The sequence below is a fragment of the Engystomops pustulosus genome, chromosome 4, assembly GCF_040894005.1.
Source record: "Engystomops pustulosus chromosome 4, aEngPut4.maternal, whole genome shotgun sequence".
Taxonomy (NCBI): domain Eukaryota; kingdom Metazoa; phylum Chordata; class Amphibia; order Anura; family Leptodactylidae; genus Engystomops; species Engystomops pustulosus.
In genome coordinates this window covers 2,876,932-2,902,559 of record NC_092414.1, presented here as the reverse complement: position 1 = coordinate 2,902,559, position 25,628 = coordinate 2,876,932, and the positions used below count along the sequence as shown (strand labels likewise).

General features: G+C 45.2%; 1 protein-coding gene across 2 annotated transcripts in view; it reads right to left on the bottom strand.

Annotated features, from left to right (window-relative positions):
• Window positions 1–2,420: 2,420 nt before the first annotated feature.
• The window catches only part of LOC140125905 (ras-related and estrogen-regulated growth inhibitor), a 102,976-nt gene continuing 79,768 nt past the window's right edge, over window positions 2,421–25,628 (bottom strand). For both annotated transcript variants that reach the window (XM_072144803.1, XM_072144802.1), the window contains exon 5: window positions 2,421–3,068. In XM_072144803.1, the coding sequence (XP_072000904.1) occupies window positions 2,661–3,068 (408 nt within the window). In that variant the 3' untranslated portion in view covers window positions 2,421–2,660. The remainder of the gene's footprint in view (window positions 3,069–25,628) is intronic.

The following is a 25,628-nucleotide window of genomic DNA, read 5'->3' as shown; positions in this document are numbered from 1 at the left end:
AACCCTACTAACCCTAACCCTAACCCCTAACCCTAACCCTAACCCAGTGATGGGCAACCTTTTGAGCTTGGCGTGTCAAAATTCGCAAAAAAACCAGCATAACTCGGGTGGTGTGTCACCTTGACAAAAAAAAACATAATTTTGTGATATTTATAGTTAAAATAACAAATATGTATAATTATTTAACTTCTAGGGTACTTTAACCCTAGGTTGTGTGATTTATTCTATCATATACTGCCATACTACAATATGGCAGTATATGGGGATTTTCCGCATCATCTATTACTATGTGCAATTCGCACATTGTAATAGATTGGTTACAATCAGAAATGTGTGGCATTGCTTAGAAACCTGCAAACTTTCCGTCATGAAAGTTCACAGGTTATAGCGAGGGCGCAGGCGCCGCTGTCTGCATCTCCCTCATGATCTCTTGGCATGGAGAAGGTGTGAGGAGCAAAATAATCGCAATGTCTGGCAATTTGCAAGACGTTGCGATTATTTCAGGACTTGTACGTCACAAAACTTACACACAAGCCCTGATGACTGTCTTCTATCGTACAGTCACTGACATTACTCACTGTAGGATGGGAGTGGTTGTAATCCCTAGTCCCTGCTGTGGATATGCTCAGTGTAGAGGTGGCAGAGGTACATTGACATTACTCACTGTATGATGGGAGTGGTTGTCCTCCCTGGTCCCTGCTCTGGAGCTGGTCAGTGTATAGGTGGCAGCTGCTGGGACATCACACAGGGCAGCAGCCATGTAGCCTCTGTCTGTGCTGCCATCCTCCCCCTCCACAACTACCAGGAGCTGCAGAGGAGTCTCCTATGGCTGGGTCACCTCTCCTGCTGTGCCTTGTGATGACACAGGGACCCGAGGCACAGCTCACACAGGGGGAGGAAGAAGAGGAGGAGGAGGAGGGGAACAACTAGGAGCTGCAGAGGAGTCTCTGATGGCCGGGTCACCTCTCCTGCTGATACCTGGAGACATGAGGCACAGCTCACACAGGGGGGAGGGGCCGGCCCGGGGGAGGAGGAAGAGGGGGAGTGCTGGGAGCTCATTGCAATCTCTCAGCATCTCTTGTGTCCTCCCTCATAGACTGTAAGCTCTTGTGTCACCCCCTCATCCTCATAGACTGTAAGCTCTTGTGTCCCCCCTCATCCTCATAGACTGTAAGCTCTTGTGTTACCCCCTCATCATCATAGACTGTAAGCTCTTGTGTCCCCCCTCCTCCTCATAGACTGTAAGCTCTTGTGTCACCCCCTCATCCTCATAGATTGTAAGCTCTTGTGTCCCCCCTCATCCTCATAGACTGTAAGCTCTTGTGTCCTCCCTCATAGACTGTAAGCTCTTGTGTCACCCCCTCATCCTCATAGACTGTAAACTCTTGTGTCCCCCCTCCTCCTCATAGACTGTAAGCTCTTGTGTCACCCCCTCATCCTCATAGATTGTAAGCTCTTGTGTCACCCCTCATCCTCATAGACTGTAAGCTCTTGTGTTACCCCTCATCCTCATAGACTGTAAGCTCTTGTGTCATCCCCTCTTCCTCATAGACTGTAAGCTCTTGTGTCACCCCTCATCCTCACAGACTGTAAGCTCTTGTGTCACCCCTCATCCTCATAGACTGTAAGCTCTTGTGTCCCCCCTCATCCTCATAGACTGTAAGCTCTTGTGTCACCCCTCATCCTCATAGACTGTAAGCTCTTGTGTCACCCCTCATCCTCATAGACTGTAAGCTCTTGTGTCATCCCCTCTTCCTCATAGACTGTAAGCTCTTGTGTCACCCCTCATCCTCACAGGCTGTAAGCTCTTGTGTCACCCCTCATCCTCATAGACTGTAAGCTCTTGTGTCCCCCCTCATCCTCATAGACTGGAAGCTCTTGTGTCCTGCCCTCATCCTCATAGACTGTAAGCTCTTGTGTCACCCCTCATCCTCATAGACTGTAAGCTCTTGTGTCACCCCTCATCCTCATAGACTGTAAGCTCTTGTGTCACCCCTCATAGACTGTAAGCTCTTGTGATTAGGGCCTTCCCTCCTATTGTTCCATATGAACAATACTCTGTAATGTAATATTATATTTGTATATGTCCCCTATGATTTGTAAAGTGTTACGGAATATGATGGCGCTATATGCGCTATATTATTTATGCCGCAACCCTACTAACACTATTATCTACTATGGGCTTCAGGCTAGTTCAGTGCATCAGAGAAGGCATGGTATGATGAGCTAATAGCTGATGAGAGCTGGGTTAGGGTGACATGGTTTCACGTTGATGTCTCCATGTGTTTTATATATAACCCTAACCCTACTAACCCTAACTCCTAATGTGCCAAATGAATTATCCAGCATATGTTACTATGATATATCTGAAGAATGAAAAGCCACTGAAAAAGACACATTTACAAGTAGAATTTTATCTCTTGAGCAATTTATTAGTACCATTAAATGGGTAAACATGCAATATTAAGTCCTGACCTTTATAAATCAGATGGGAAGGGGACATTTTCACTGAGTCTTCAGGTAAATGTGAGGTTAAGATAGAATAGTAAAGTTTTTGTAAAAGCTGGTAACGGAGCACATAGCACATCATTGTAGATTTCTAGTTATTTACACAGTACATTTACATGGATCCTGCATTTGCCACAACCTTCCTGCTGGTTTCAGCTGCTGATTTTAGTTAACATTTTGTTGATTGCTTGTTTCACGTGTGTAGTGGAGCTTCTTCTTCTGGTCTTTCCCTGAATCATTTTCCGACGTTTTATTTCACGGCAAAGATCAAAGAACATCTCTGTGATATTTCCTTCCCCCGTGCAGGCTGAGCACTCGTAGAAGGTACATGCCAAGTCTGTGGCCAATTTCTCCCCTTCTTCTGTGCTGACTTGACGAGAATGGCTCAGATCTGTCTTATTTCCCACTAGAATGAAGGTAACATTTTTGGGTTTCTTTACTTCATCTAACAGGTTCTTCAATGTTATAACATCTTCAAAGCTTCCTCTGTCAGTTATATCATAGACTATTATAAAACCTTCTCCCCAGCGGATGTGTCCTTCTCTCTGTAATGGGTCTTCCTGGAAGAAGAAAGTGAAAAAACATCAATGATTACAGTAAAAGAAGGTAAGTAGTAGATAAGTGGGTTGGGAAAAACTCAGGTTCGCTGCTTTCTCCAAATGCCAGGAAATATTGTGCTTTGGTACCTGGACTTCGGCAAACCTATCACACTGGCTAACAGCATGAGATGTAAACTCTCTCTCCTACTAATCCATCCTGTGTCCTCCTCCCGTCAGTTATACACCGAGCTCCCGGCTCCTCTGCAGTCACTTTCACCTTGGACTCTGTATATAAGATGTGGCTGATGACTGGTTCAAGCAGCAGAATTTTTATTTATTCAATTATTTTAGACGGTTCCCTTATAAAGAATGGCTGAACCATTATCCAAACAGGAACCCCAGTGAAGTCAATAGGGACCAGAATTTTGAAACCCAAAAATGTTGAAAAAGGTGGGAAAAACAGGGTTAGGGTTACAGTTGCAACACCTAGATTCCCTCCGTAATCACAATGGGGGACATTTACTATGGCGTTTCCGCCAGTTTTGTGGCGCTCTCACCACATGTTCTGCTCTCAGACCTATTTATTATCTGGCGGCGCCAGAAAAAATGCCTTTTTCCGTCTGCTCCGACTCTTCTCCGAAAAGGGGCGTGGCTTTGGCGGAGTGGAAACTCAGACAGAATTACTATGTGTCGCAGCCCTTTTTGGGCGGTGTAAACTGACGGAAAGTAGACCAAAAGAAAACTGGTCTAGCAGGGACTGTTGGACACATTTCTGGTGCTCGGGACAGATTTTGGTCCCAGGGACAGAAAATGGTCTCGGGGACAGAAATGTCTCTGCACAGCTCTACAATATTAAATGTGTGTCTTCTTACCGAGAGCAGGTCGGTAACAAAGCCAATGCAGACACCGACACTGTAAGTAAATGTTCCCCAATGTCTTTCATAAATCTCTGCTGAAGAAGTACGTCCTCCCTGTCCTGCCTAGGTCTGAGCCACCGGCTTCCATTGACATTCTGTGAGAACTGAAGTTTGAGGTTGAGAAAATTCTTGACTCTTACGGAGTTCAGAACTCTGTCCAATATCTCATACATTGGAAAGGGTTCAGCCCTGAGGATCGTACGTGGGTCACTAGCAGAGATCTTCATGCTCCACGCCTCCTCAGGCAATATCAGGAGAAGCTGAGGTTTTTTTTGTCATCCTGCAGTCTGAACTAGGTTCTATGGTTGTCTGACCTGATGTCACCCTCACTCTGATTTTGTCTTAACAGTTAACACTGTGGACCTGTAATTGCTCCTTCCACCTGTGGCAGGGCCTAGTTTCCCTATAAGTATCCAGTTTAGCCTGGACTCCTCGCTGGTCGCTGCTATCTTGCTTTGTCCACTAGCTCGTCTCTAGTTTCCTGGGTTCTGATTTCTTGCCTGTCTATAGACTATTCTATTTGGATTGCGATTTGGTTATTGTTATTCTACCTAGAGTGGTAGCCCTGGTCCAGTAATGGGTGCACAAAATTCCACACTACTTTTCCAGCAATTCCCAGGAAGGGGGGTATCCTGGGGACAATATTGTTGAATCCTTTCCTACTTATACCCTGAACCTATAAGTGTACCCTGATGCCCTCTCACACAGCTTATACATCTGCACGCCACACCCTGCTCTCTTATTGGGCAGGTACTGGAGGGACTGAAGTCTCCCTTTGAAATGTACCCGGAACTCGTCCATAGGTAGGTGCCTCTCGGGGGTATATACTTCCATAAATTTGGCACTCAGATACTCCAATATGGGCCTGATCTTATATAATCTATCATAACTGGGGTCATCTCTGGGTGGGCACTGTGCATGGTCAGCATAAAAGTGGGGTGTTGGGAAAAATGTTGTGCAGAATAGATTTACCAATTAGGTCCTTAAAAAAATATTTAAAAGTCCACTGGTCTGAGCCCTGGCTTTTCTCTTTGTATCGCAATACTGGCCTTAAAATCAGGGACCTTGGTTGCTGGGGGTCACGTGTCCCAGGCACTTCAGCAGAAGCCCCAGGTGTCAGGATTTGGCCTTTCTGGACGGTTCTCTACCTCTGTGCTACATGATTGTTTATTCCTATATTTTTGTTGCTGGTGTTTCTGCATTACCTGCTGGGGTATTAGGTCCCAGCTGCGGTCATTTGTATTATCCTATCAGGAGTGGCCGGGCTCCATTTAAGACTGGTTCTGTGATTCAGTATTTTCTAGGCACTGGGGCTCATTTACTAAGGGTCCGCGGACCGCATTTCCAATTAGCGCCGCATTTAACAGGGGTTTTTGGCACACGCGATCAGACGGATTCGGACAACGCGCAGGATTAAACCTCGTAAATTGTGTCACAAGACACGCATTTACAAGCACCGGGAAGAAGAAGGTGAACTCCGGGGACCTCAGCGGGGGAAGCGACACATGCAGGATCTCGGGCGCACGATGTTGGTGAATCGCGCCGGACTCCATCTTCGTCGGACCATTCGGATCGGGGATCGCGACAGGCCCGGGTAAGTAAATGTGCCCCGTTGTATCTGAAGCTTATCCCTGACTCTGTTCTGTAGGAACATCTAGGCTTTCTAGTTTCTGTTACTTTGTCTGTGGTGAGAGAGTCTGTGAAGTTTGTCTGTTCTCTTGTATTCTCTCACCACATTCTTGTCGGTTTCTCTTTGTCGGTGTTTATTTAATAGTAAGTGTTTTGTGGAGCTATTCTAGTTAGGGTTAGGGTAACTAACAGTAACTGAGTCTACATTAACACCATCGTAGGGGGATGTGTACATCCTCCAAAGGCCGGCAATGGACACATGGAGTGATATGGTGCTGCACACTTGCGGCACCGTACCGATATGTACACGGGAAAATATAGGACATGTCCTGCTTCGTGGATCGCTATCGAGAGGGTAGGGGTCACCCCTCCTTGTCTCCATGGCGCCGGACGTATGCCTGCCCGTTTGTAGCCGTGTGGGCATACATTCATGTTAATGCAGCCTGAGAGTGTGTACTCGTAACTTCTTGTAGCGCAGTGACAGTAACTGAGGATGTGTACTCGTAACTTCTTGTAGTGCAGTGCCAGTAACTGAGGATGTGTACTCGTAACTTCTTGTAGTGCAGTGACAGTAACTGAGGGTGTGTACTCGTAACTTCTTGTAGTGCAGTGACAGTAACTGAGGGTGTGTACTCGTAACTTCTAATACCAAAGTGCCAGTAACTGAGAGTGTGTACCCGTATCTTATTGTAGTGCAGTGACAGTAACTGAGGATGTGTACTCGTAACTTCTTGTAGTGCAGTGACAGTAACTGAGGGTGTGTACTCGTATCTTCTTATAGTGCAGTGACAGTAACTGAGGGTGTGTACTCGTAACTTCTTGTAGCACAGTGACAGTAACTGAGGGTGTGTTCTCGTATCTTCTTATAGTGCAGTGACAGTAACTGAGGGTGTGTACTCGTAACTTCTTGTAGCGCAGTGACAGTAACTGAGGGTGTGTACTCGTATCTTCTTATAGCGTAGTGACAGTAACTGAGGGTGTGTATTCGTAACTTCTTGTAGCGCAGTGACAGTAACTGAGGGTGTGTATTCGTAACTTCTTATAGCGCAGTAACAGTAACTGAGGGTGTGTACTCGAAACTTCTTGTAGTGCAGTGTCAGTAACTGAGGGTGTGTACTCGTATCTTCATATAGTGCAGTGACAGTAACTGAGGGTGTGTACTCGTAACTTCTTGTAGCGCAGTGACAGTAACTGAGGGTGTGTACTCGTAACTTCTTGTAGCGCAGTGACAGTAACTGATGGTGTGTATTCGTAACTTCTTATAGTGCGGTGACAGTTACTGAGGATGTGTACTCGTAACTTCTTGTAGTGCAGTGACAGTAACTGAGGGTGTGTACTCGTAACTTCTTGTAGCGCAGTGACAGTAACTGAGGGTGTATACTCGTACCTTTGTATAGTGCAGTGACAGTAACTGAGGGTGAGAACTCGAAACTTCTTGTAGCGCAGTGACAGTAACGTAGGGTGTGTACTCGTATCTTCTTGTAGCGCAGTGACAGTAACTGAGGGTGCGTACTCGTACCTTCTTGTAGTGCAGTGTCAGTAACTGAGGGTGTGTACTCGTAACTTCTTGTAGTGCAGTGACAGTAACTGAGGGTGTGTACTCGTATCTTCTTATAGTGCAGTGTCAGTAACTGAGGGTGTATACTCGTACCTTCTTATAGCGCAGGGACAGTAAATGAGGGTGTATACTCGTACCTTCTTATAGCGCAGTGACAGTAACTGAGGGTGTGTACTCGTAACTTCTTGTAGCGCAGTGACAGTAACTGAGGGTGTGTATTCGTAACTTCTTGTAGTGCAGTGACAGTAACTGAGGGTGTGTACTCGTATCTTCTTGTAGTGAAGTGACAGTAACTGAGGGTGTGTACTCGTATCTTCTTGTAGTGCAGTGACAGTAACTGAGGGTGTGTACTCGTATCTTCTTGTAGTGAAGTGACAGTAACTGAGGGTGTGTACTCGTATCTTCTTGTAGTGCAGTGGCAGTAACTGAGGGTGTGTACTCGTACCTTCGTATAGTGCAGTGACAGTAACTGAGGGTGTGTACTCGGAACTTCTTGTAGCGCATTGACAGTAACTGAGGGTATGTACTCGGAACTTCTTGTAGCGCAGTGTCAGTAACTGAGGGTGTATACTCGTACCTTCTTATAGCGCAGTGACAGTAACTGAGGGTGTGTACTCGTATCTTCTTATAGTGCAGTGACAGTAACTGAGGGTGTATACTCGTACCTTCTTATAGCGCAGTGACAGTAACTGAGGGTGTGGACTCGTATCTTCTTATAGTGCTGTGACAGTAACTGAGGGTGTGTATTCGTAATTTCTTGAAGTGCATTGACAGTAACTGAGGGTGTGTACTCGTATCTTCATGTAGTGCAGTGACAGTAACTGAGGGTGTGTACTCGTAACTTCTTGTAGCGCAGTTACAGTAACTGATGGTGTGTATTCGTAACTTCTTATAGTGCAGTGACAGTTACTGAGGATGTGTACTCGTAACTTCTTGTAGTGCAGTGACAGTAACTGAGGGTGTGTACTCGTACCTTCGTATAGTGCAGTGACAGTAACTGAGGGTGTGTACTCGTATCTTCATGTAGCGCAGTGACAGTAACTGAGGGTGTGTACTCGTATCTTCATGTAGCGCAGTGACAGTAACTGAGGGTGTGTACTCGTATCTTCATGTAGCACAGTGACAGTTACTGAGGATGTGTACTCGTAACTTCTTGTAGCGCAGTGACAGTAACTGAGGGTGTGTACTCGTGTCTTCTTATAGTGCAGTGACAGTAACTGAGGGTGTGTATTCGTAACTTCTTGTAGTGCAGTGACAGTAACTGAGGGTGTGTACTCGTACCTTCTTATAGCGCAGTGACAGTAACTGAGGGTGTGGACTCGTATCTTCTTATAGTGCTGTGACAGTAACTGAGGGTGTGTATTCGTAATTTCTTGAAGTGCATTGACAGTAACTGAGGGTGTGTACTCGTATCTTCATGTAGTGCAGTGACAGTAACTGAGGGTGTGTACTCGTAACTTCTTGTAGCGCAGTTACAGTAACTGATGGTGTGTATTCGTAACTTCTTATAGTGCAGTGACAGTTACTGAGGATGTGTACTCGTAACTTCTTGTAGTGCAGTGACAGTAACTGAGGGTGTGTACTCGTACCTTCGTATAGTGCAGTGACAGTAACTGAGGGTGTGTACTCGTATCTTCATGTAGCGCAGTGACAGTAACTGAGGGTGTGTACTCGTATCTTCATGTAGCGCAGTGACAGTAACTGAGGGTGTGTACTCGTATCTTCATGTAGCACAGTGACAGTTACTGAGGATGTGTACTCGTAACTTCTTGTAGCGCAGTGACAGTAACTGAGGGTGTGTACTCGTGTCTTCTTATAGTGCAGTGACAGTAACTGAGGGTGTGTATTCGTAACTTCTTGTAGTGCAGTGACAGTAACTGAGGGTGTGTACTCGTATCTTCTTGTAGTGCAGTGACAGTAACTGAGGGTGTGTACTCGTATTTTCTTGTAGTGCTGTGACAGTAACTGAGGGTGTGTACTCGTGTCTTCTTATAGTGCAGTGACAGTAACTGAGCGTGTGTATTCGTAACTTCTTGTAGTGCAGTGACAGTAACTGAGGGTGTGTACTCGTATCTTATTGTAGCGCAGTGACAGTAACTGAGGGTGTGTACTTGTATCTTCATGTAGCGCAGTGACAGTAACTGAGGGTGTGTACTCGTATCTTCTTGTAGTGCAGTGACAGTAACTGAGGGTGTGTACTCGTATCTTCTTGTAGTGCAGTGACAGTAAATGAGGGTGTGTAATCGTCTCTTATTGTAGCAGAGTGACAGTAACTCAGGGTGTGTACTCGTATCTTCATGTAGCACAGTAACAGTAACTGAGGGTGTGTACTCGTATCTTCTTGTAGCGCAGTGACAGTTACTCAGGGTGTGTACTCGTATCTTCTTGTAGTGCAGTGACAGTAACTGAGGGTGTGTACTCGTATCTTATTGTAGTGCAGTGACAGTAACTGAGGGTGTGTATTCATAACTTCTTGTAGTGCAGTGACAGTAACTGAGGGTTTGTACTCGTAACTTCTTATAGTGCAGTGACAGTAACTCAGGGTGTGTACTCATATCTTTTTGTAGTGCAATGACAGTAACTCAGGGTGTGTACTTGTATCTTCTTATAACGCAGAGGCAGTAACTGAGGGTGTGTACTTGTACGTTCTTAAAGTGCAGTGACAGTAACTGAGGGTGTGTACTGGTACCTTCTTATAGTGCAGTGACAGTAACTCAGGGTGTGTACTCGTATCTTCTTATAGTGCAGTGACAGTAACTGAGGGTGTGTACTCGTATCTACTTGTAGCGCTGTGACAGTAACTCAGGGTGTGTACTCGTATCTTCTTGTAGTGCTGTGACAGTAACTGAGGGTGTGTACTCGTATCTTATTGTAGCGCAGTGACAGTATCTCAGGGTGTGTACTCGTATCTTCATGTAGCGCAGTGACAGTAACTGAGGGTGTGTACTCGTATCTTCTTATAGCGCAGTGACAGTAACTCAGGGTGTGTACTCGTATCTTCTTGTAGTGCAGTGACAGTAACTCAGGGTGTGTACTCGTATCTTCATGTAGCGCAGTGACAGTAACTGAGGGTGTGTACTCGTATCTTCTTGTAGCAATGTGACAGTAACTGTGGGTGTGTACTCGTATCTTATTGTAGTGCAGTGACAGTAACTGAGGGTGTGTATTCATAACTTCTTGTAGTGCAGTGACAGTAACTGAGGGTGTGTACTCGTAACTTCTTATAGTGCAGTGACAGTAACTCAGGGTGTGTACTCATATCTTTTTGTAGTGCAATGACAGTAACTCAGGGTGTGTACTTGTATCTTCTTATAACGCAGAGGCAGTAACTGAGGGTGTGTACTTGTACGTTCTTATAGTGCAGTGACAGTAACTCAGGGTGTGTACTCGTATCTTCTTATAGTGCAGTGACAGTAACTGAGGGTGTGTACTCATATCTACTTGTAGCGCTGTGACAGTAACTCAGGGTGTGTACTCGTATCTTATTGTAGTGCAGTGACAGTAACTGAGGGTGTGTATTCATAACTTCTTGTAGTGCAGTGACAGTAACTGAGGGTGTATACTCGTAACTTCTTATAGTGCAGTGACAGTAACTCAGGGTGTGTACTTGTATCTGCTTATAGTGCAATGACAGTAACTGAGGGTGTGTACTTGTATCTTCTTATAACGCAGAGGCAGTAACTGAGGGTGTGTACTTGTACCTTCTTGTAGTGCTGTGACAGTAACTGAGGGTGTGTACTCGTATCTTATTGTAGCGCAGTGACAGTAACTCAGGGTGTGTACTCGTATCTTATTGTAGCGCAGTGACAGTAACTCAGGGTGTGTACTCGTATCTTCATGTAGCGCAGTGACAGTAACTGAGGGTGTGTACTCGTATCTTCTTATAGCACAGTGACAGTAACTGAGGGTGTGTACTCGTATCTTCTTGTAGTGCAGTGACAGTAACTCAGGGTGTGTACTCGTATCTTATTGTAGCGCAGTGACAGTAACTCAGGGTGTGTACCCGTATCTTCATGTAGCGCAGTGACAGTAACTGAGGGTGTGTACTCGTATCTTCTTGTAGCAATGTGACAGTAACTGAGGGTGTGTACTCGTATCTTCTTATAGTGCAGTGACAGTAACTGAGGGTGGGTACTCGTATCTTATTGTAGTGCAGTGACAGTAACTGAGGGTGTGTACTCGTAACTTCTTATAGTGCAGTGACAGTAACTCAGGGTGTGTACTTGTATCTGCTTATAGTGCAATGACAGTAACTGAGGGTGTGTACTTGTATCTTCTTATAACGCAGAGGCAGTAACTGAGGGTGTGTACTTGTACCTTCTTAAAGTGCAGTGACAGTAACTGAGGGTGTGTACTCGTAACTTCTTGTAGTGCAGTGACAGTAACTGAGGGTGTGTACTCGTATCTTCTTATAGTGCAGTGACAGTAACTGAGGGTGTGTACTCGTATCTTCTTGTAGCGCTGTGACAGTAACTCAGGGTGTGTACTCGTATCTTATTGTAGTGCAGTGACAGTAACTGAGGGTGTGTATTCATAACTTCTTGTAGTGCAGTGACAGTAACTGAGGATGTGTACTCGTAACTTCTTATAGTGCAATGACAGTAACTGAGGGTGTGTACTTGTATCTTCTTATAACGCAGAGGCAGTAACTGAGGGTGTGTACTTGTACCTTCTTAAAGTGCAGTGACAGTAACTGAGGGTGTGTACTCGTAGCTTCTTGTAGCGCAGTGACAGTAACTGATGGTGTGTATTCGTAACTTCTTATAGTGCGGTGACAGTTACTGAGGATGTGTACTCGTAACTTCTTGTAGTGCAGTGACAGTAACTGAGGGTGTGTACTCGTAACTTCTTGTAGCGCAGTGACAGTAACTGAGGGTGTATACTCGTACCTTTGTATAGTGCAGTGACAGTAACTGAGGGTGAGAACTCGAAACTTCTTGTAGCGCAGTGACAGTAACGTAGGGTGTGTACTCGTATCTTCTTGTAGCGCAGTGACAGTAACTGAGGGTGCGTACTCGTAACTTCTTGTAGTGCAGTGTCAGTAACTGAGGGTGTGTACTCGTAACTTCTTGTAGTGCAGTGACAGTAACTGAGGGTGTGTACTCGTATCTTCTTATAGTGCAGTGTCAGTAACTGAGGGTGTATACTCGTACCTTCTTATAGCGCAGGGACAGTAAATGAGGGTGTATACTCGTACCTTCTTATAGCGCAGTGACAGTAACTGAGGGTGTGTACTCGTAACTTCTTGTAGCGCAGTGACAGTAACTGAGGGTGTGTATTCGTAACTTCTTGTAGTGCAGTGACAGTAACTGAGGGTGTGTACTCGTATCTTCTTGTAGTGAAGTGACAGTAACTGAGGGTGTGTACTCGTATCTTCTTGTAGTGCAGTGACAGTAACTGAGGGTGTGTACTCGTATCTTCTTGTAGTGAAGTGACAGTAACTGAGGGTGTGTACTCGGAACTTCTTGTAGCGCATTGACAGTAACTGAGGGTATGTACTCGGAACTTCTTGTAGCGCAGTGTCAGTAACTGAGGGTGTATACTCGTACCTTCTTATAGCGCAGTGACAGTAACTGAGGGTGTGTACTCGTATCTTCATGTAGCACAGTGACAGTTACTGAGGATGTGTACTCGTAACTTCTTGTAGCGCAGTGACAGTAACTGAGGGTGTGTACTCGTGTCTTCTTATAGTGCAGTGACAGTAACTGAGGGTGTGTATTCGTAACTTCTTGTAGTGCAGTGACAGTAACTGAGGGTGTGTACTCGTACCTTCTTATAGCGCAGTGACAGTAACTGAGGGTGTGGACTCGTATCTTCTTATAGTGCTGTGACAGTAACTGAGGGTGTGTATTCGTAATTTCTTGAAGTGCATTGACAGTAACTGAGGGTGTGTACTCGTATCTTCATGTAGTGCAGTGACAGTAACTGAGGGTGTGTACTCGTAACTTCTTGTAGCGCAGTTACAGTAACTGATGGTGTGTATTCGTAACTTCTTATAGTGCAGTGACAGTTACTGAGGATGTGTACTCGTAACTTCTTGTAGTGCAGTGAGAGTAACTGAGGGTGTGTACTCGTACCTTCGTATAGTGCAGTGACAGTAACTGAGGGTGTGTACTCGTATCTTCATGTAGCGCAGTGACAGTAACTGAGGGTGTGTACTCGTATCTTCATGTAGCGCAGTGACAGTAACTGAGGGTGTGTACTCGTATCTTCATGTAGCACAGTGACAGTTACTGAGGATGTGTACTCGTAACTTCTTGTAGCGCAGTGACAGTAACTGAGGGTGTGTACTCGTGTCTTCTTATAGTGCAGTGACAGTAACTGAGGGTGTGTATTCGTAACTTCTTGTAGTGCAGTGACAGTAACTGAGGGTGTGTACTCGTATCTTCTTGTAGTGCAGTGACAGTAACTGAGGGTGTGTACTCGTATTTTCTTGTAGTGCTGTGACAGTAACTGAGGGTGTGTACTCGTGTCTTCTTATAGTGCAGTGACAGTAACTGAGGGTGTGTATTCGTAACTTCTTGTAGTGCAGTGACAGTAACTGAGGGTGTGTACTCGTATCTTATTGTAGCGCAGTGACAGTAACTGAGGGTGTGTACTTGTATCTTCATGTAGCGCAGTGACAGTAACTGAGGGTGTGTACTCGTATCTTCTTGTAGTGCAGTGACAGTAACTGAGGGTGTGTACTCGTATCTTCTTGTAGTGCAGTGACAGTAAATGAGGGTGTGTAATCGTCTCTTATTGTAGCAGAGTGACAGTAACTCAGGGTGTGTACTCGTATCTTCATGTAGCACAGTAACAGTAACTGAGGGTGTGTACTCGTATCTTCTTGTAGCGCAGTGACAGTTACTCAGGGTGTGTACTCGTATCTTCTTATAGCGCAGTGACAGTAACTGAAGGTGTGTACTTGTACCTTCTTAAAGTGCAGTGACAGTAACTGAGGGTGTGTACTCGTAACTTCTTGTAGCGCAGTGACAGCAACGTAGGGTGTGTACTCGTAACTTCTTATAGCGCAGTGACAGTAACTGAGGGTGTGTACTCGTAACTTCTTGTAGCGCAGTGACAGTAACTGAGGGTGTGTACTCGTATCTTCTTGTAGCGCAGTGACAGTAACTGAGGGTGTGTATTCGTACCTTCTTATAGCGCAGTGACAGTAACTGAGGGTGTGTACTCGTGTCTTCTTATAGTGCAGTGACAGTAACTGAGGGTGTGTATTCGTAACTTCTTGTAGTGCAGTGACAGTAACTGAGGGTGTGTACTCATATCTTCTTGTAGTGCAGTGACAGTAACTGAGGGTGTGTACTCGTATCTTCTTGTAGTGCTGTGACAGTAACTGAGGGTGTGTACTCGTATCTTATTGTAGCGCAGTGACAGTATCTCAGGGTGTGTACTCGTATCTTCATGTAGCGCAGTGACAGTAACTGAGGGTGTGTACTCGTATCTTCTTATAGCGCAGTGACAGTAACTCAGGGTGTGTACTCGTATCTTCTTGTAGTGCAGTGACAGTAACTGAGGGTGTGTACTCGTATCTTATTGTAGTGCAGTGACAGTAACTGAGGGTGTGTATTCATAACTTCTTGTAGTGCAGTGACAGTAACTGAGGGTGTGTACTCGTAACTTCTTATAGTGCAGTGACAGTAACTCAGGGTGTGTACTCATATCTTTTTGTAGTGCAATGACAGTAACTCAGGGTGTGTACTTGTATCTTCTTATAACGCAGAGGCAGTAACTGAGGGTGTGTACTTGTACGTTCTTAAAGTGCAGTGACAGTAACTGAGGGTGTGTACTGGTACCTTCTTATAGTGCAGTGACAGTAACTCAGGGTGTGTACTCGTATCTTCTTATAGTGCAGTGACAGTAACTGAGGGTGTGTACTCGTATCTACTTGTAGCGCTGTGACAGTAACTCAGGGTGTGTACTCGTATCTTCTTGTAGTGCTGTGACAGTAACTGAGGGTGTGTACTCGTATCTTATTGTAGCGCAGTGACAGTATCTCAGGGTGTGTACTCGTATCTTCATGTAGCGCAGTGACAGTAACTGAGGGTGTGTACTCGTATCTTCTTATAGCGCAGTGACAGTAACTCAGGGTGTGTACTCGTATCTTCTTGTAGTGCAGTGACAGTAACTCAGGGTGTGTACTCGTATCTTCATGTAGCGCAGTGACAGTAACTGAGGGTGTGTACTCGTATCTTCTTGTAGCAATGTGACAGTAACTGTGGGTGTGTACTCGTATCTTATTGTAGTGCAGTGACAGTAACTGAGGGTGTGTATTCATAACTTCTTGTAGTGCAGTGACAGTAACTGAGGGTGTGTACTCGTAACTTCTTATAGTGCAGTGACAGTAACTCAGGGTGTGTACTCATATCTTTTTGTAGTGCAATGACAGTAACTCAGGGTGTGTACTTGTATCTTCTTATAACGCAGAGGCAGTAACTGAGGGTGTGTACTTGTACGTTCTTATAGTGCAGTGACAGTAACTCAGGGTGTGTACTCGTATCTTCTTATAGTGCAGTGACAGTAACTGAGGGTGTGTACTCGTATCTACTTGTAGCGCTGTGACAGTAACTCAGGGTGTGTACTCGTATCTTATTGTAGTGCAGTGACAGTAACTGAGGGTGTGTATTCATAACTTCTTGTAGTGCAGTGACAGTAACTGAGGGTGTATACTCGTAACTTCTTATAGTGCAGTGACAGTAACTCAGGGTGTGTACTTGTATCTGCTTATAGTGCAATGACAGTAACTGAGGGTGTGTACTTGTATCTTCTTATAACGCAGAGGCAGTAACTGAGGGTGTGTACTTGTACCTTCTTAAAGTGCAGTGACAGTAACTGAGGGTGTGTACTCGTAACTTCTTATAGTGCAGTGACAGTAACTGAGGGTGTGTATTCGTATCTTCTTGTAGTGCAGTGACAGTAACTGAGGGTGTGTACTTGTATCTTCTTATAACGCAGAGGCAGTAACTGAGGGTGTGTACTCGTATCTTATTGTGGTGCAGTGACAGTAACTGAGGGTGTGTACTCGTAACTTCTTGTAGTGCAGTGACAGTAACTGAGGGTGTGTACTCGTATCTTCTTACAGTGCAGTGACAGTAACTGAGGGTGTGTACTCGTATCTTCTTGTAGCGCTATGACAGTAACTGAGGGTGTGTACTCGTATCTTATTGTAGTGCAGTGACAGTAACTGAGGGTGTGTATTCATAACTTCTTGTAGTGCAGTGACAGTAACTGAGGGTGTGTACTTGTAACTTCTTATAGTGCAGTGACAGTAACTCAGGGTGTGTACTTGTAACTTCTTATAGTGCAGTGACAGTAACTCAGGGTGTGTACTCGTATCTTCTTATAACGCAGAGGCAGTAGCTGAGGGTGTGTACTTGTACCTTCTTAAAGTGCAGTGACAGTAACTGAGGGTGTGTACTCGTATCTTCTTATAGTGCAGTGACAGTAACGTAGGGTGTGTACTCGGAACTTCTTGTAGCGCAGTGACAGTAACGTAGGGTGTGTACTCGTATCTTCTTATAGTGCCGTGACAGTAACTGAGGGTGTGTACTCGGAACTTCTTGTAGTGCAGTGACAGTAACGTAGGGTGTGTACTCGTATCTTCTTGTAGCGCAGTGACAGTAACTGAGGGTGTGTACTCGTAACTTCTTGTAGTGCAGTGTCAGTAACTGAGGGTGTGTACTCGTAACTTCTTGTAGCGCAGTGACAGTAACTGAGGGTGTGTACTCGTACCTTCTTATAGCGCAGTGACAGTAACTGAGGGTGTGTACTCGTATCTTCTTATAGTGCAGTGACAGTAACTGAGGGTGTGTATTCATAACTTCTTGTAGTGCAGTGACAGTAACTGAGGGTGTGTACTCGTATCTTCTTGTAGTGCAGTGACAGTAACTGAGGGTGTGTACTCGTATCTTATTGTGGTGCAGTGACAGTAACTGAGGGTGTGTACTCGTATCTTCATGTAGCTCAGTGCCAGTAACTGAGGGTGTGTACTCGTATTTTCATGTAGCGCAGTGACAGTAACTGAGGGTGTGTACTCGTATCTTCTTGTAGTGCAGTGACAGTAACTGAGGGTGTGTACTCGTATCTTATTGTGGCGCAGTGACAGTAACTCAGGGTGTGTACTCGTATCTTCATGTAGCTCAGTGCCAGTAACTGAGGGTGTGTACTCGTATCTTCTTGTAGTGCAGCGACAGTAACTGAGGATGTGTACTCTTATCTTCTTGTAGTGCAGTGACAGTAACTGAGGATGTGTACTCGTAACTTATTGTAGTGCAGTGACAGTAACTGAGGGTGTGTACTCGTATCTTCTTATAGTGCAGTGACAGTAACTGAGGGTGTGTACTCTTAACTTCTTATAGTGCAGTGACAGTAACTGCGGGTGTGTACTCGTATCTTCTTATAGTCCAGTGACAGTAACTGAGGGTGTGTACTCGTATCTTCTTATAGTGCAGTGGCAGTAACTGCGGGTGTGTATGGTGTTTATAATTTTTTTTTATTTAACCCCTTATCACCGACACTAGTTTTCAGCTCAATGACTAGACTCGATTTTTCAAATCTGACATGTCTCACGATAATTGGTTATAACTTTGGAACGCTTTAACATATTCGGGTGATTTCGAGAATGTTTTCTCGTGACACATTGTACTTCATGTTAGTTATAAAATTTAAGTGATAAGTTTTGCGTTTCGTTCTGAAAAAAAGTGAAAATTTGGCAAAAGTTTGTAAAAATTCTTCATTTTCCAAGTTTGAAATGTTCTGGTTTCCAGACAAGATGTAAAACTACCCAAAAAGTTTGATAATTAACATTTACAGAATATCTGCTTTATGTTGGGATGATATTTTATGCGTCCGGTTATATTTTTAGGATGTTATGAGGTGCAGAACTTTAGGTGCGATTTTTCTTATTTTCATGAAAATTGCCAAAACTCACATTTTGAGGGACAACTCAGCTTTCAAGTGACCGAGGCCTAAATAATAGTAACACCCCATAAATTACCCCACTGTAGAAACTTCACACCTCAACGTATGTAAAACAACTTCTATTAAGTCTATTAACCCTTTAAGTGTTTCACATGGGTTAAAACAATATGGACCTGCGATTTAGAAACGATAGAATTTTTTTGGAAAATACCGTATATACTCGAGTATAAGCCGACCCGGGTACAAGCCGAGGCCCCTAATTTTAACACAAAATACAGGGAAAGCCTATTGACTCGAGTATAAGCCGAGGGTGGGAAATGCATTGGTCACAGTCTCCCCAGTATATAGCCAGCCAGCCCCTGCCCCAGTGTATATAGCCAGCCAACCCCTGCCCCAGTGTATATAGCCAGCCAGCCCCTGCCCCAGTGTATATAGCCAGCCAGCCCCTGCCCCAGTGTATATAGCCAGCCAGCCCCTGCCCCAGTGTATATAGCCAGCCAGCCCCTGCCCCAGTGTATATAGCCAGCCAGCCCCTGCCCCAGTGTATATAGCCTGCCAGACCCTGCCCCAGTGTATATAGCCTGCCAGACCCTGCCCCAGTGTATATAGCCTGCCAGACCCTGCCCCAGTGTATATAGCCAGCCAGCCCCTGCCCCAGTGTATATAGCCAGCCAGCCCCTGCCCCAGTGTATATAGCCAGCCAGACCCTGCCCCAGTGTACATAGCCTGCCAGACCCTGCCCCAGTGTATATAGCCTGCCAGACCCTGCCCCAGTGTATATAGCCTGCCAGACCCTGCCCCAGTGTATATAGCCTGCCAGACCCTGCCCCAGTGTATATAGCCTGCCAGACCCTGCCCCAGTGTATATAGCCTGCTGCAGCTGGCGGACAGATCGCACAGAAGATATGCAGGGGTATTTATTTTTTTGACTCGAGTATAAGCCGAGTTTGGGTTTTTCAGCACATTTTTTGTGCTGAAAAACTAGGCTTATACTCGAGTATATAAGGTACATTCATTTAGGCCAAAACTGGCCTATAGAATGAATGGAGGCGCCATTCACAGCAGATTTGTATTGTCACATTGTACGACCTATACATTTTTATTTTTTTTGGTAATGCGAACATGCGAGGGCTTATTTTATATGGGATGAGATACAATGTATAGATAATTTTGAGAGTCTAAAGCTTATTCATGAGATTTTATTAACGATTTCAAGGGGGACACAAACAAAATCATCAATTTTTATTTTGGATTGTTAGCATTCCCCCCCCCCCCCCCCCCGCTCACCGTAACGTAAAAATAATATTTTATCTTTATTCTCTGGTTCACTATGATTGCGGTGATACCTCATTTATATAGTTTTTCTTATTTTTGCTCAATTTTCCATAGAAAAACCAATATTGGAGAAAATCGCAATGTTTTTACTATTGACAACTTTTCAGGGCCATAACTTCTGCATTTTTCTGTTGTCAGATCTGGTTGAGGGCTTATTTTTTGAGAAAAGAGTTGTTCTTTTCAGTCGTATGATATTAGGGAACGTAACTTTTTTTGATCACTTTTGAAAACATTTTTTGTGATGGTGTTTGATGATTTACGTCGTTCCCCGAACGGGTTCAATATTGATTTAAATTTATTGTACAGATTAATACGGACGCGGTGATACCAAATATGTATGTGTTTTTGTGTTTTATATACTTTATTTGCATTTTATGTGTCACTGGGGAGATTATGGGACTTTTATTTTATTTATTTAATTATATTATAAAATAATTTAATATTTTTTTCTTTAACTTTTTTACATTTTCTACTTCTTGGCTTGAACAAGCGATCATCCGATAATGACCCATAATGACCACCGTAAAAAGCCGATAGGGCGATCATTAAGGGGTTAAATTGAAACAAGGAGGTGAGGGGGGGGGGGTGTACAAGATGATGGGAGTCCACTGAATGAGGGGAGGTGAGGGGACACAATATGTGGGGGGAGGGTGGCCACAAATGATGGGGCTAAAATATGGAGGGGGTGTAGGGTGTGGCACATTATGAGTGTGAAAAGATGAGGGCTCTACAGGTTGGGGGAGGGGTGCCACAATGTGAAGGAAACATGAGGAGCCACAATAAGAAGGGAAGGTAAGAGGCCACAATATGAGGGGGAGATCAGAGGGGCCTCAATATAATGAGATAAAGGGGGACACAATATGAGGGGGTGATGAGAGTACACAATATGTGGAGGATATGAGTGAGTGGAGATGAAAGGCCACAATATAATGTAGATATAAGATGCGTGTCAGGATTAGTGGTAGTGGATCCTCTGGACCACCGCGGACGATGACGTAAGCCAACACCTAGGACTGGAGTCTAATTAGCACCCGGTTTTCACTAGAGCCTGCCTCAAAGCGGGTTGGACTTGCAGCGGCGTGGTACCACCAGTTCGCTCCATAGGTGCGACTTTGTCCGTGGTGCCAGCCAAGGCGAAGTACACAATCGTGAGGCAGAAGCGTGGTCAGGGACAGGCAGGAGGTTGAGACGTGCAGCACAGGATCAGAGTCAGGACGTAGCAGAAGGTCAGGACGGGCAGCACAGGATCAGAGTCAGGATGTAGCAGAAGGTCAGGACGGGCAGCACAGGATCAGAGTCAGGATGTAGCAGAAGGTCAGGACGGGCAGCACAGGATCAGAGTCAGGATGTAGCAGAAGGTCAGGACGGGCAGCACAGGATCAGAGTCAGGATGTAGCAGAAGGTCAGGACGGGCAGCACAGGATCAGAGTCAGGATGTAGCAGAAGGTCAGGACGGGCAGCACAGGATCAGAGTCAGGATGTAGCAGAAGGTCAGGACGGGCAGCACAGGATCAGAGTCAGGATGTAGCAGAAGGTCAGGACGGGCAGCACAGGATCAGAGTCAGGATGTAGCAGAAGGTCAGGACGGGCAGCACAGGATCAGAGTCAGGATTTAGCAGAAGGTCAGGACGGGCAGCACAGGATCAGAGTCAGGATGTAGCAGAAGGTTAGGACGGGCAGCACAGGATCAGAGTCAGGATGTAGCAGAAGGTCAGGACTGGCAGCACAGGATCAGAGTCAGGATGTAGCAGAAGGTCAGGACGGGCAGCACAGGAACAGAGTCAGGACGTAGCAGAAGGTCAGGACGGGCAGCACAGGAGCGAGGTCAGGAACGGAATCGTTTTGAAGCAAATGGAAGTAGTGAAATAGAATGATAGTCCAGTGGATTAGATGGGTCCAGAGCTGCTTCTTCAGGGTGGGTGTGACAGGGGCATGTATAAAGGAAGATGGAACAATACCAGTTACCTGACCTGGTGCGGATAGTCTTAAGGGGTATTTAACGCCCGAGAGGCGTTATTCATTACTGGTATTACTGTATTAATGGTCGCCTCATGGTCTATTGTAGATTGAGGGATCTGTAACATAAGTATTATCCTTGGGGAGGCCATAGAAATCATTCCATAAATTAAGGGGCACCATTTTAAATGTGAACAATATCTGATGAGGGTCATGACAATGGACAGATTATAGTCTAGGGACTAGGGCTGCATGTGATTTGGGGAACTGCAATGTGCATGGAAAGGGGGGATAGTGGTCAGAATTACTCTCCATGTACAGACACTGGACTACAGACAAGGGATCCGTTATATGGAAATCACATAACATGAATGGATTCACGTCTAACCTTCAGACTTTGTACAAATAAATACATTTAGAATTTGTCACCGCTGCTCGGCAGCCCCCCTGCCTGCATTATCCACCAGATGGAAAACAATATGTGCTCTTTCTTTAGATTTTTCCCAAGGACACCTGTTCCTGGCGTTTCAATAGAAACCCTGCGTGGGAACAAGGGGCACAGTCGCTAATAGAATGAAGCAAATTCATGACGTGATGACACGTCCTAGAGCTAAAATTGGAAAATGAGTGTTATTTCATTATTACATTATCCATCGCAGTATGGATCATCAGAACTTACTGTGAATTGCTGGAATCTTGCGCCAGTTTTGTGTCCACCGCGCCACAATATTCTACACATAAAGGGGCGTCCGGGGCAGAGTCACATCGTGGCCACATTTATTACTGTGACCCGACAGAGTTGTGTTGCATGTTGTATAGAAAGCTGCACCAAAAAAAGATGCTGCACACTTCCGGAGCAGTGCAGGGGGCGCCAGATTAATGAAGACCGGAATCTGCGCCACTCTGCACATTAGTGACTGCACATAGTACGCACTGCACTACTACTGATAAATGTGGCCAATGTGTCACCCAAGCAGGTGATGGACATGGCGCCAGCTCTTATAGTGCTCCTGGTGCTGGTGACTACAGACTTAAAGGGAACCTGTCAGCAGGGACCTCTTTTTCACAAGAGACAGGTTGCAGAAGCCCATCACACCTGCAGTGCAAATATACCTCTCTGCCTTCTATAAGCATTTGCATTACAATATAATTGTGTGTTATAACTTACAGGGCACCCTGACAAAATCCTGGGGTAGTCTCAGGGGTTGGGCTTTGGTTTGTATACAAAATAACCAGAAAAGTTTTTTATGTGGACCACATTTTGATTGGTTTTAAGCCAATTATAAACCAAAGAAAATGTGTCTAATTGGGACACATGAACCCATTGGTCACCAAAAAGTAACTTTTATTGAAATGTATTAAAAGATGGATAAAGCTTCATCCAATATTATGTTTTAAAATTTTCCAGAGTGCAGGGGGCAGCAGCTTTCAGGGTTACCAAGTAGTACACATCATCTCCGAATAGATATAGGGAACTGGTAGTGTGCACAGTCACCGAATATGAGATTAAGAGACTGTAGCTGTATTTTATACTGTGGAGGGGATCCGTGTTTGTTTATTGGGTTCAGTTCACACTAGGTTACTATAACCCACTTTTGTGTAGTACTGCCCTTAGGGTTACAGGTCTAGCCCCCCAGTGTTACTGAGGTAACAACCACACGGCGCTGTGCACCTCTTGCCAGTATCCTCTGTCTAATGGTCTGAATACTCAATACTGCAGCTAGCTAGCTATATTCCTGATTAATTCATATTTCACCCTAGGTTGCCTAGCTGTCCCTGCCTCTGAATTAAAACCTAACAAACGAGCCCCCCCGACATGTTTCGCCACATGCCGTTTTGTCCTCAGGGGGATCGGGGCTAATAATGCGGCACACCAAACCCGCCGGTATCATATATAGACTACTATGGTAACGTAATCACTGGGGGCCTGATCGCATCGTCCAATGACAGTAGGGGAGGCCCGGCCCCCGCATCCGATCCACTTAGTGTCAGTCCGTGACCCAGTCATTGGGGGTACGGCCCTCACTTCGACTCATTTGTTCCCCCGAGAGTGGGGTGGGGAGATCGTTGCTGATCCAATCAGAGTAAACCTCTAGGGATCGGTCAGGTCCGATGTTACTCCGCCTCCCTCGCGCATGTACACGGACCTTTGCCGTATTCTGAGATACCTTAAGCGCATGTCATCAGACTCTGCCTCAATCGTGAGCTAAAGACTCCAGTGCGCATGTCAGCGGACTCAGTCTCCATCATCAGTAGGAGGGCTGAGGCGCATGACAGCGGACTTAGTCTACATTGTGAGTAGAAACACTAGGGCGCATGACGATGGACTTAGTCTGTATCGTAAACGAGAACACTAGGGCGCGTGACAACGTACTTAGCTTTCGCTGTCGACCTAAGCATAGACGCGCATGACATTTGCCTTTGCTTTCAACATAGGCAAAGTCTAGAGAGTGCATGTCGACGGATTATACTTTCATTGTCCATATGGTCTCAGGTACGCAAGTCAGTGGACTTTGCTTTAATCATTAGCCGGGTCACCTATGCATAAAGTAGCGGACAAATAGGTGTAAAAGTCATCTGAGAGTCTATTGTATAGTAACAACTTGTCCCGTTAGGTGAGGTGGGTATCTAGATACTAACGGGACTTACTACAGTAATTCCCAGTGATAGAAAAGGGGGTTTGTATAGAGAGTTAACATAATCTATATATGTGGTACGGTGTGCCTATTGGAAAGAAATAAATATCAAATCAGTGGTATAGGTCACTGTCAAGCCAACATACTACACCAACTCAGTAGCGTCTTTGCCATCAATTATAGGAACACTGCATATGTGAAGCCTTCATTAAGACATTTGGGGGATAGTGTCCCCAAGCGATAAATCCATTTCGCTTCGAGTTGTAATAGCCTGCGATCTAAATCACCCCTTCTAATTCCAGTCTTCAAACAGTCGATGCCCCAAAATTTTAGTTGTTCCAGGTTCCCCTTATGCACCAGTTTCATGTGTTTGGTTAACGTTGTATCTTTGTTGGTCCTTACAGTACTGAGGTGTGAGGACATCCTCCTCCACAATTTTTGTTTATGTCATATGTTCGTCTGCCTTCTGAATCGGGAAAGTTCCTCTTCCTCGTCATATGCTTGCAGAACGAACAGTCCTCCCATGGATAGGAACCTGTAGTCCGAAGGGGTAACCAGGTAGATTTCGGTGTTCTCCGTTCAGAATGGTGACTATGGATTAATAAGTCTTTTAAGTTCTTGCCCCTCCGATACGTTATTGAGGGGTATGTGGTTAAGACGGCTGGATGTCCTCGTCAGCAGTCAAAAGGGGCCAGTATTTGTGAAGAATATTAGAGACCTGTTTGCTGTAACCATCAAAGGTGCCAATGCACCTAATGGGCATCTGTGTCTCCCGATTATCCTCACATCCCTCTCGGTACATTTTGCTCTGTGGTATGCCCTATGTAGGGTCTTTTTTGGGTATCCTCTATGTAAGAAGTGTAGTTAAAGATCGCCACACTCTTTCTCAAAATCAGCTTCTGTTGAGCAGTTTCTCCTGGCCCGAAGGTACTGGCCTACCGGTATGCCCCTCTTAAGGGGTTCTGGATGCCAACTACGCCAGTTTAGTAGTCGGTTAGTCGAAGTCTCTTTCCTGAAAATAGATGTTTGTAGAAGGCCCTGTTTATCTTTTTTAATGACTAGATCCAAAAAACAAATTTGTTCGTGATGAATTTCTGAAGTGAAATGCATCCCTATTGTGTTATTGTTGAGACACTCAACGAATTGTTTGAAGACGTCCCTGGTCCCCTCCCACAGGATCAGGACGTCATCGATAAATCTTCCCCAGTAAGTAATGTGCTTGGTGAACCTGACAAATTCGTCAGAAAAAACAATGGAGGCTTCCCACCACCCTAAAAAGATGTTGGCGTAAGTCGGTGCACAAATCGTCCCCATGGCGGTACCCTTCACTTGATGGTAAAAGGTTACGCCAAAGAGCAAATGTCATGTGCGTCTATGCTTAGGTCGACAGCGAAAGCTAAGTCCGTTGTCACGCGCCCTAGTGTTCTCGTTTACGATACAGACTAAGTCCGTCATCATGCGCCCTAGTGTTTCTACTCACAATGTAGACTAAGTCCGTTGTGATGCGCCTCAGCCCTCCTACTGATGATGGAGACTGAGTCCGCTGACATGCGCACTGGAGTCTTTAGCTCACGATTGAGGCAGAGTCTGATGACATGCGCTTAAGGTATCTCAGAATACGACAAAGGTCCGT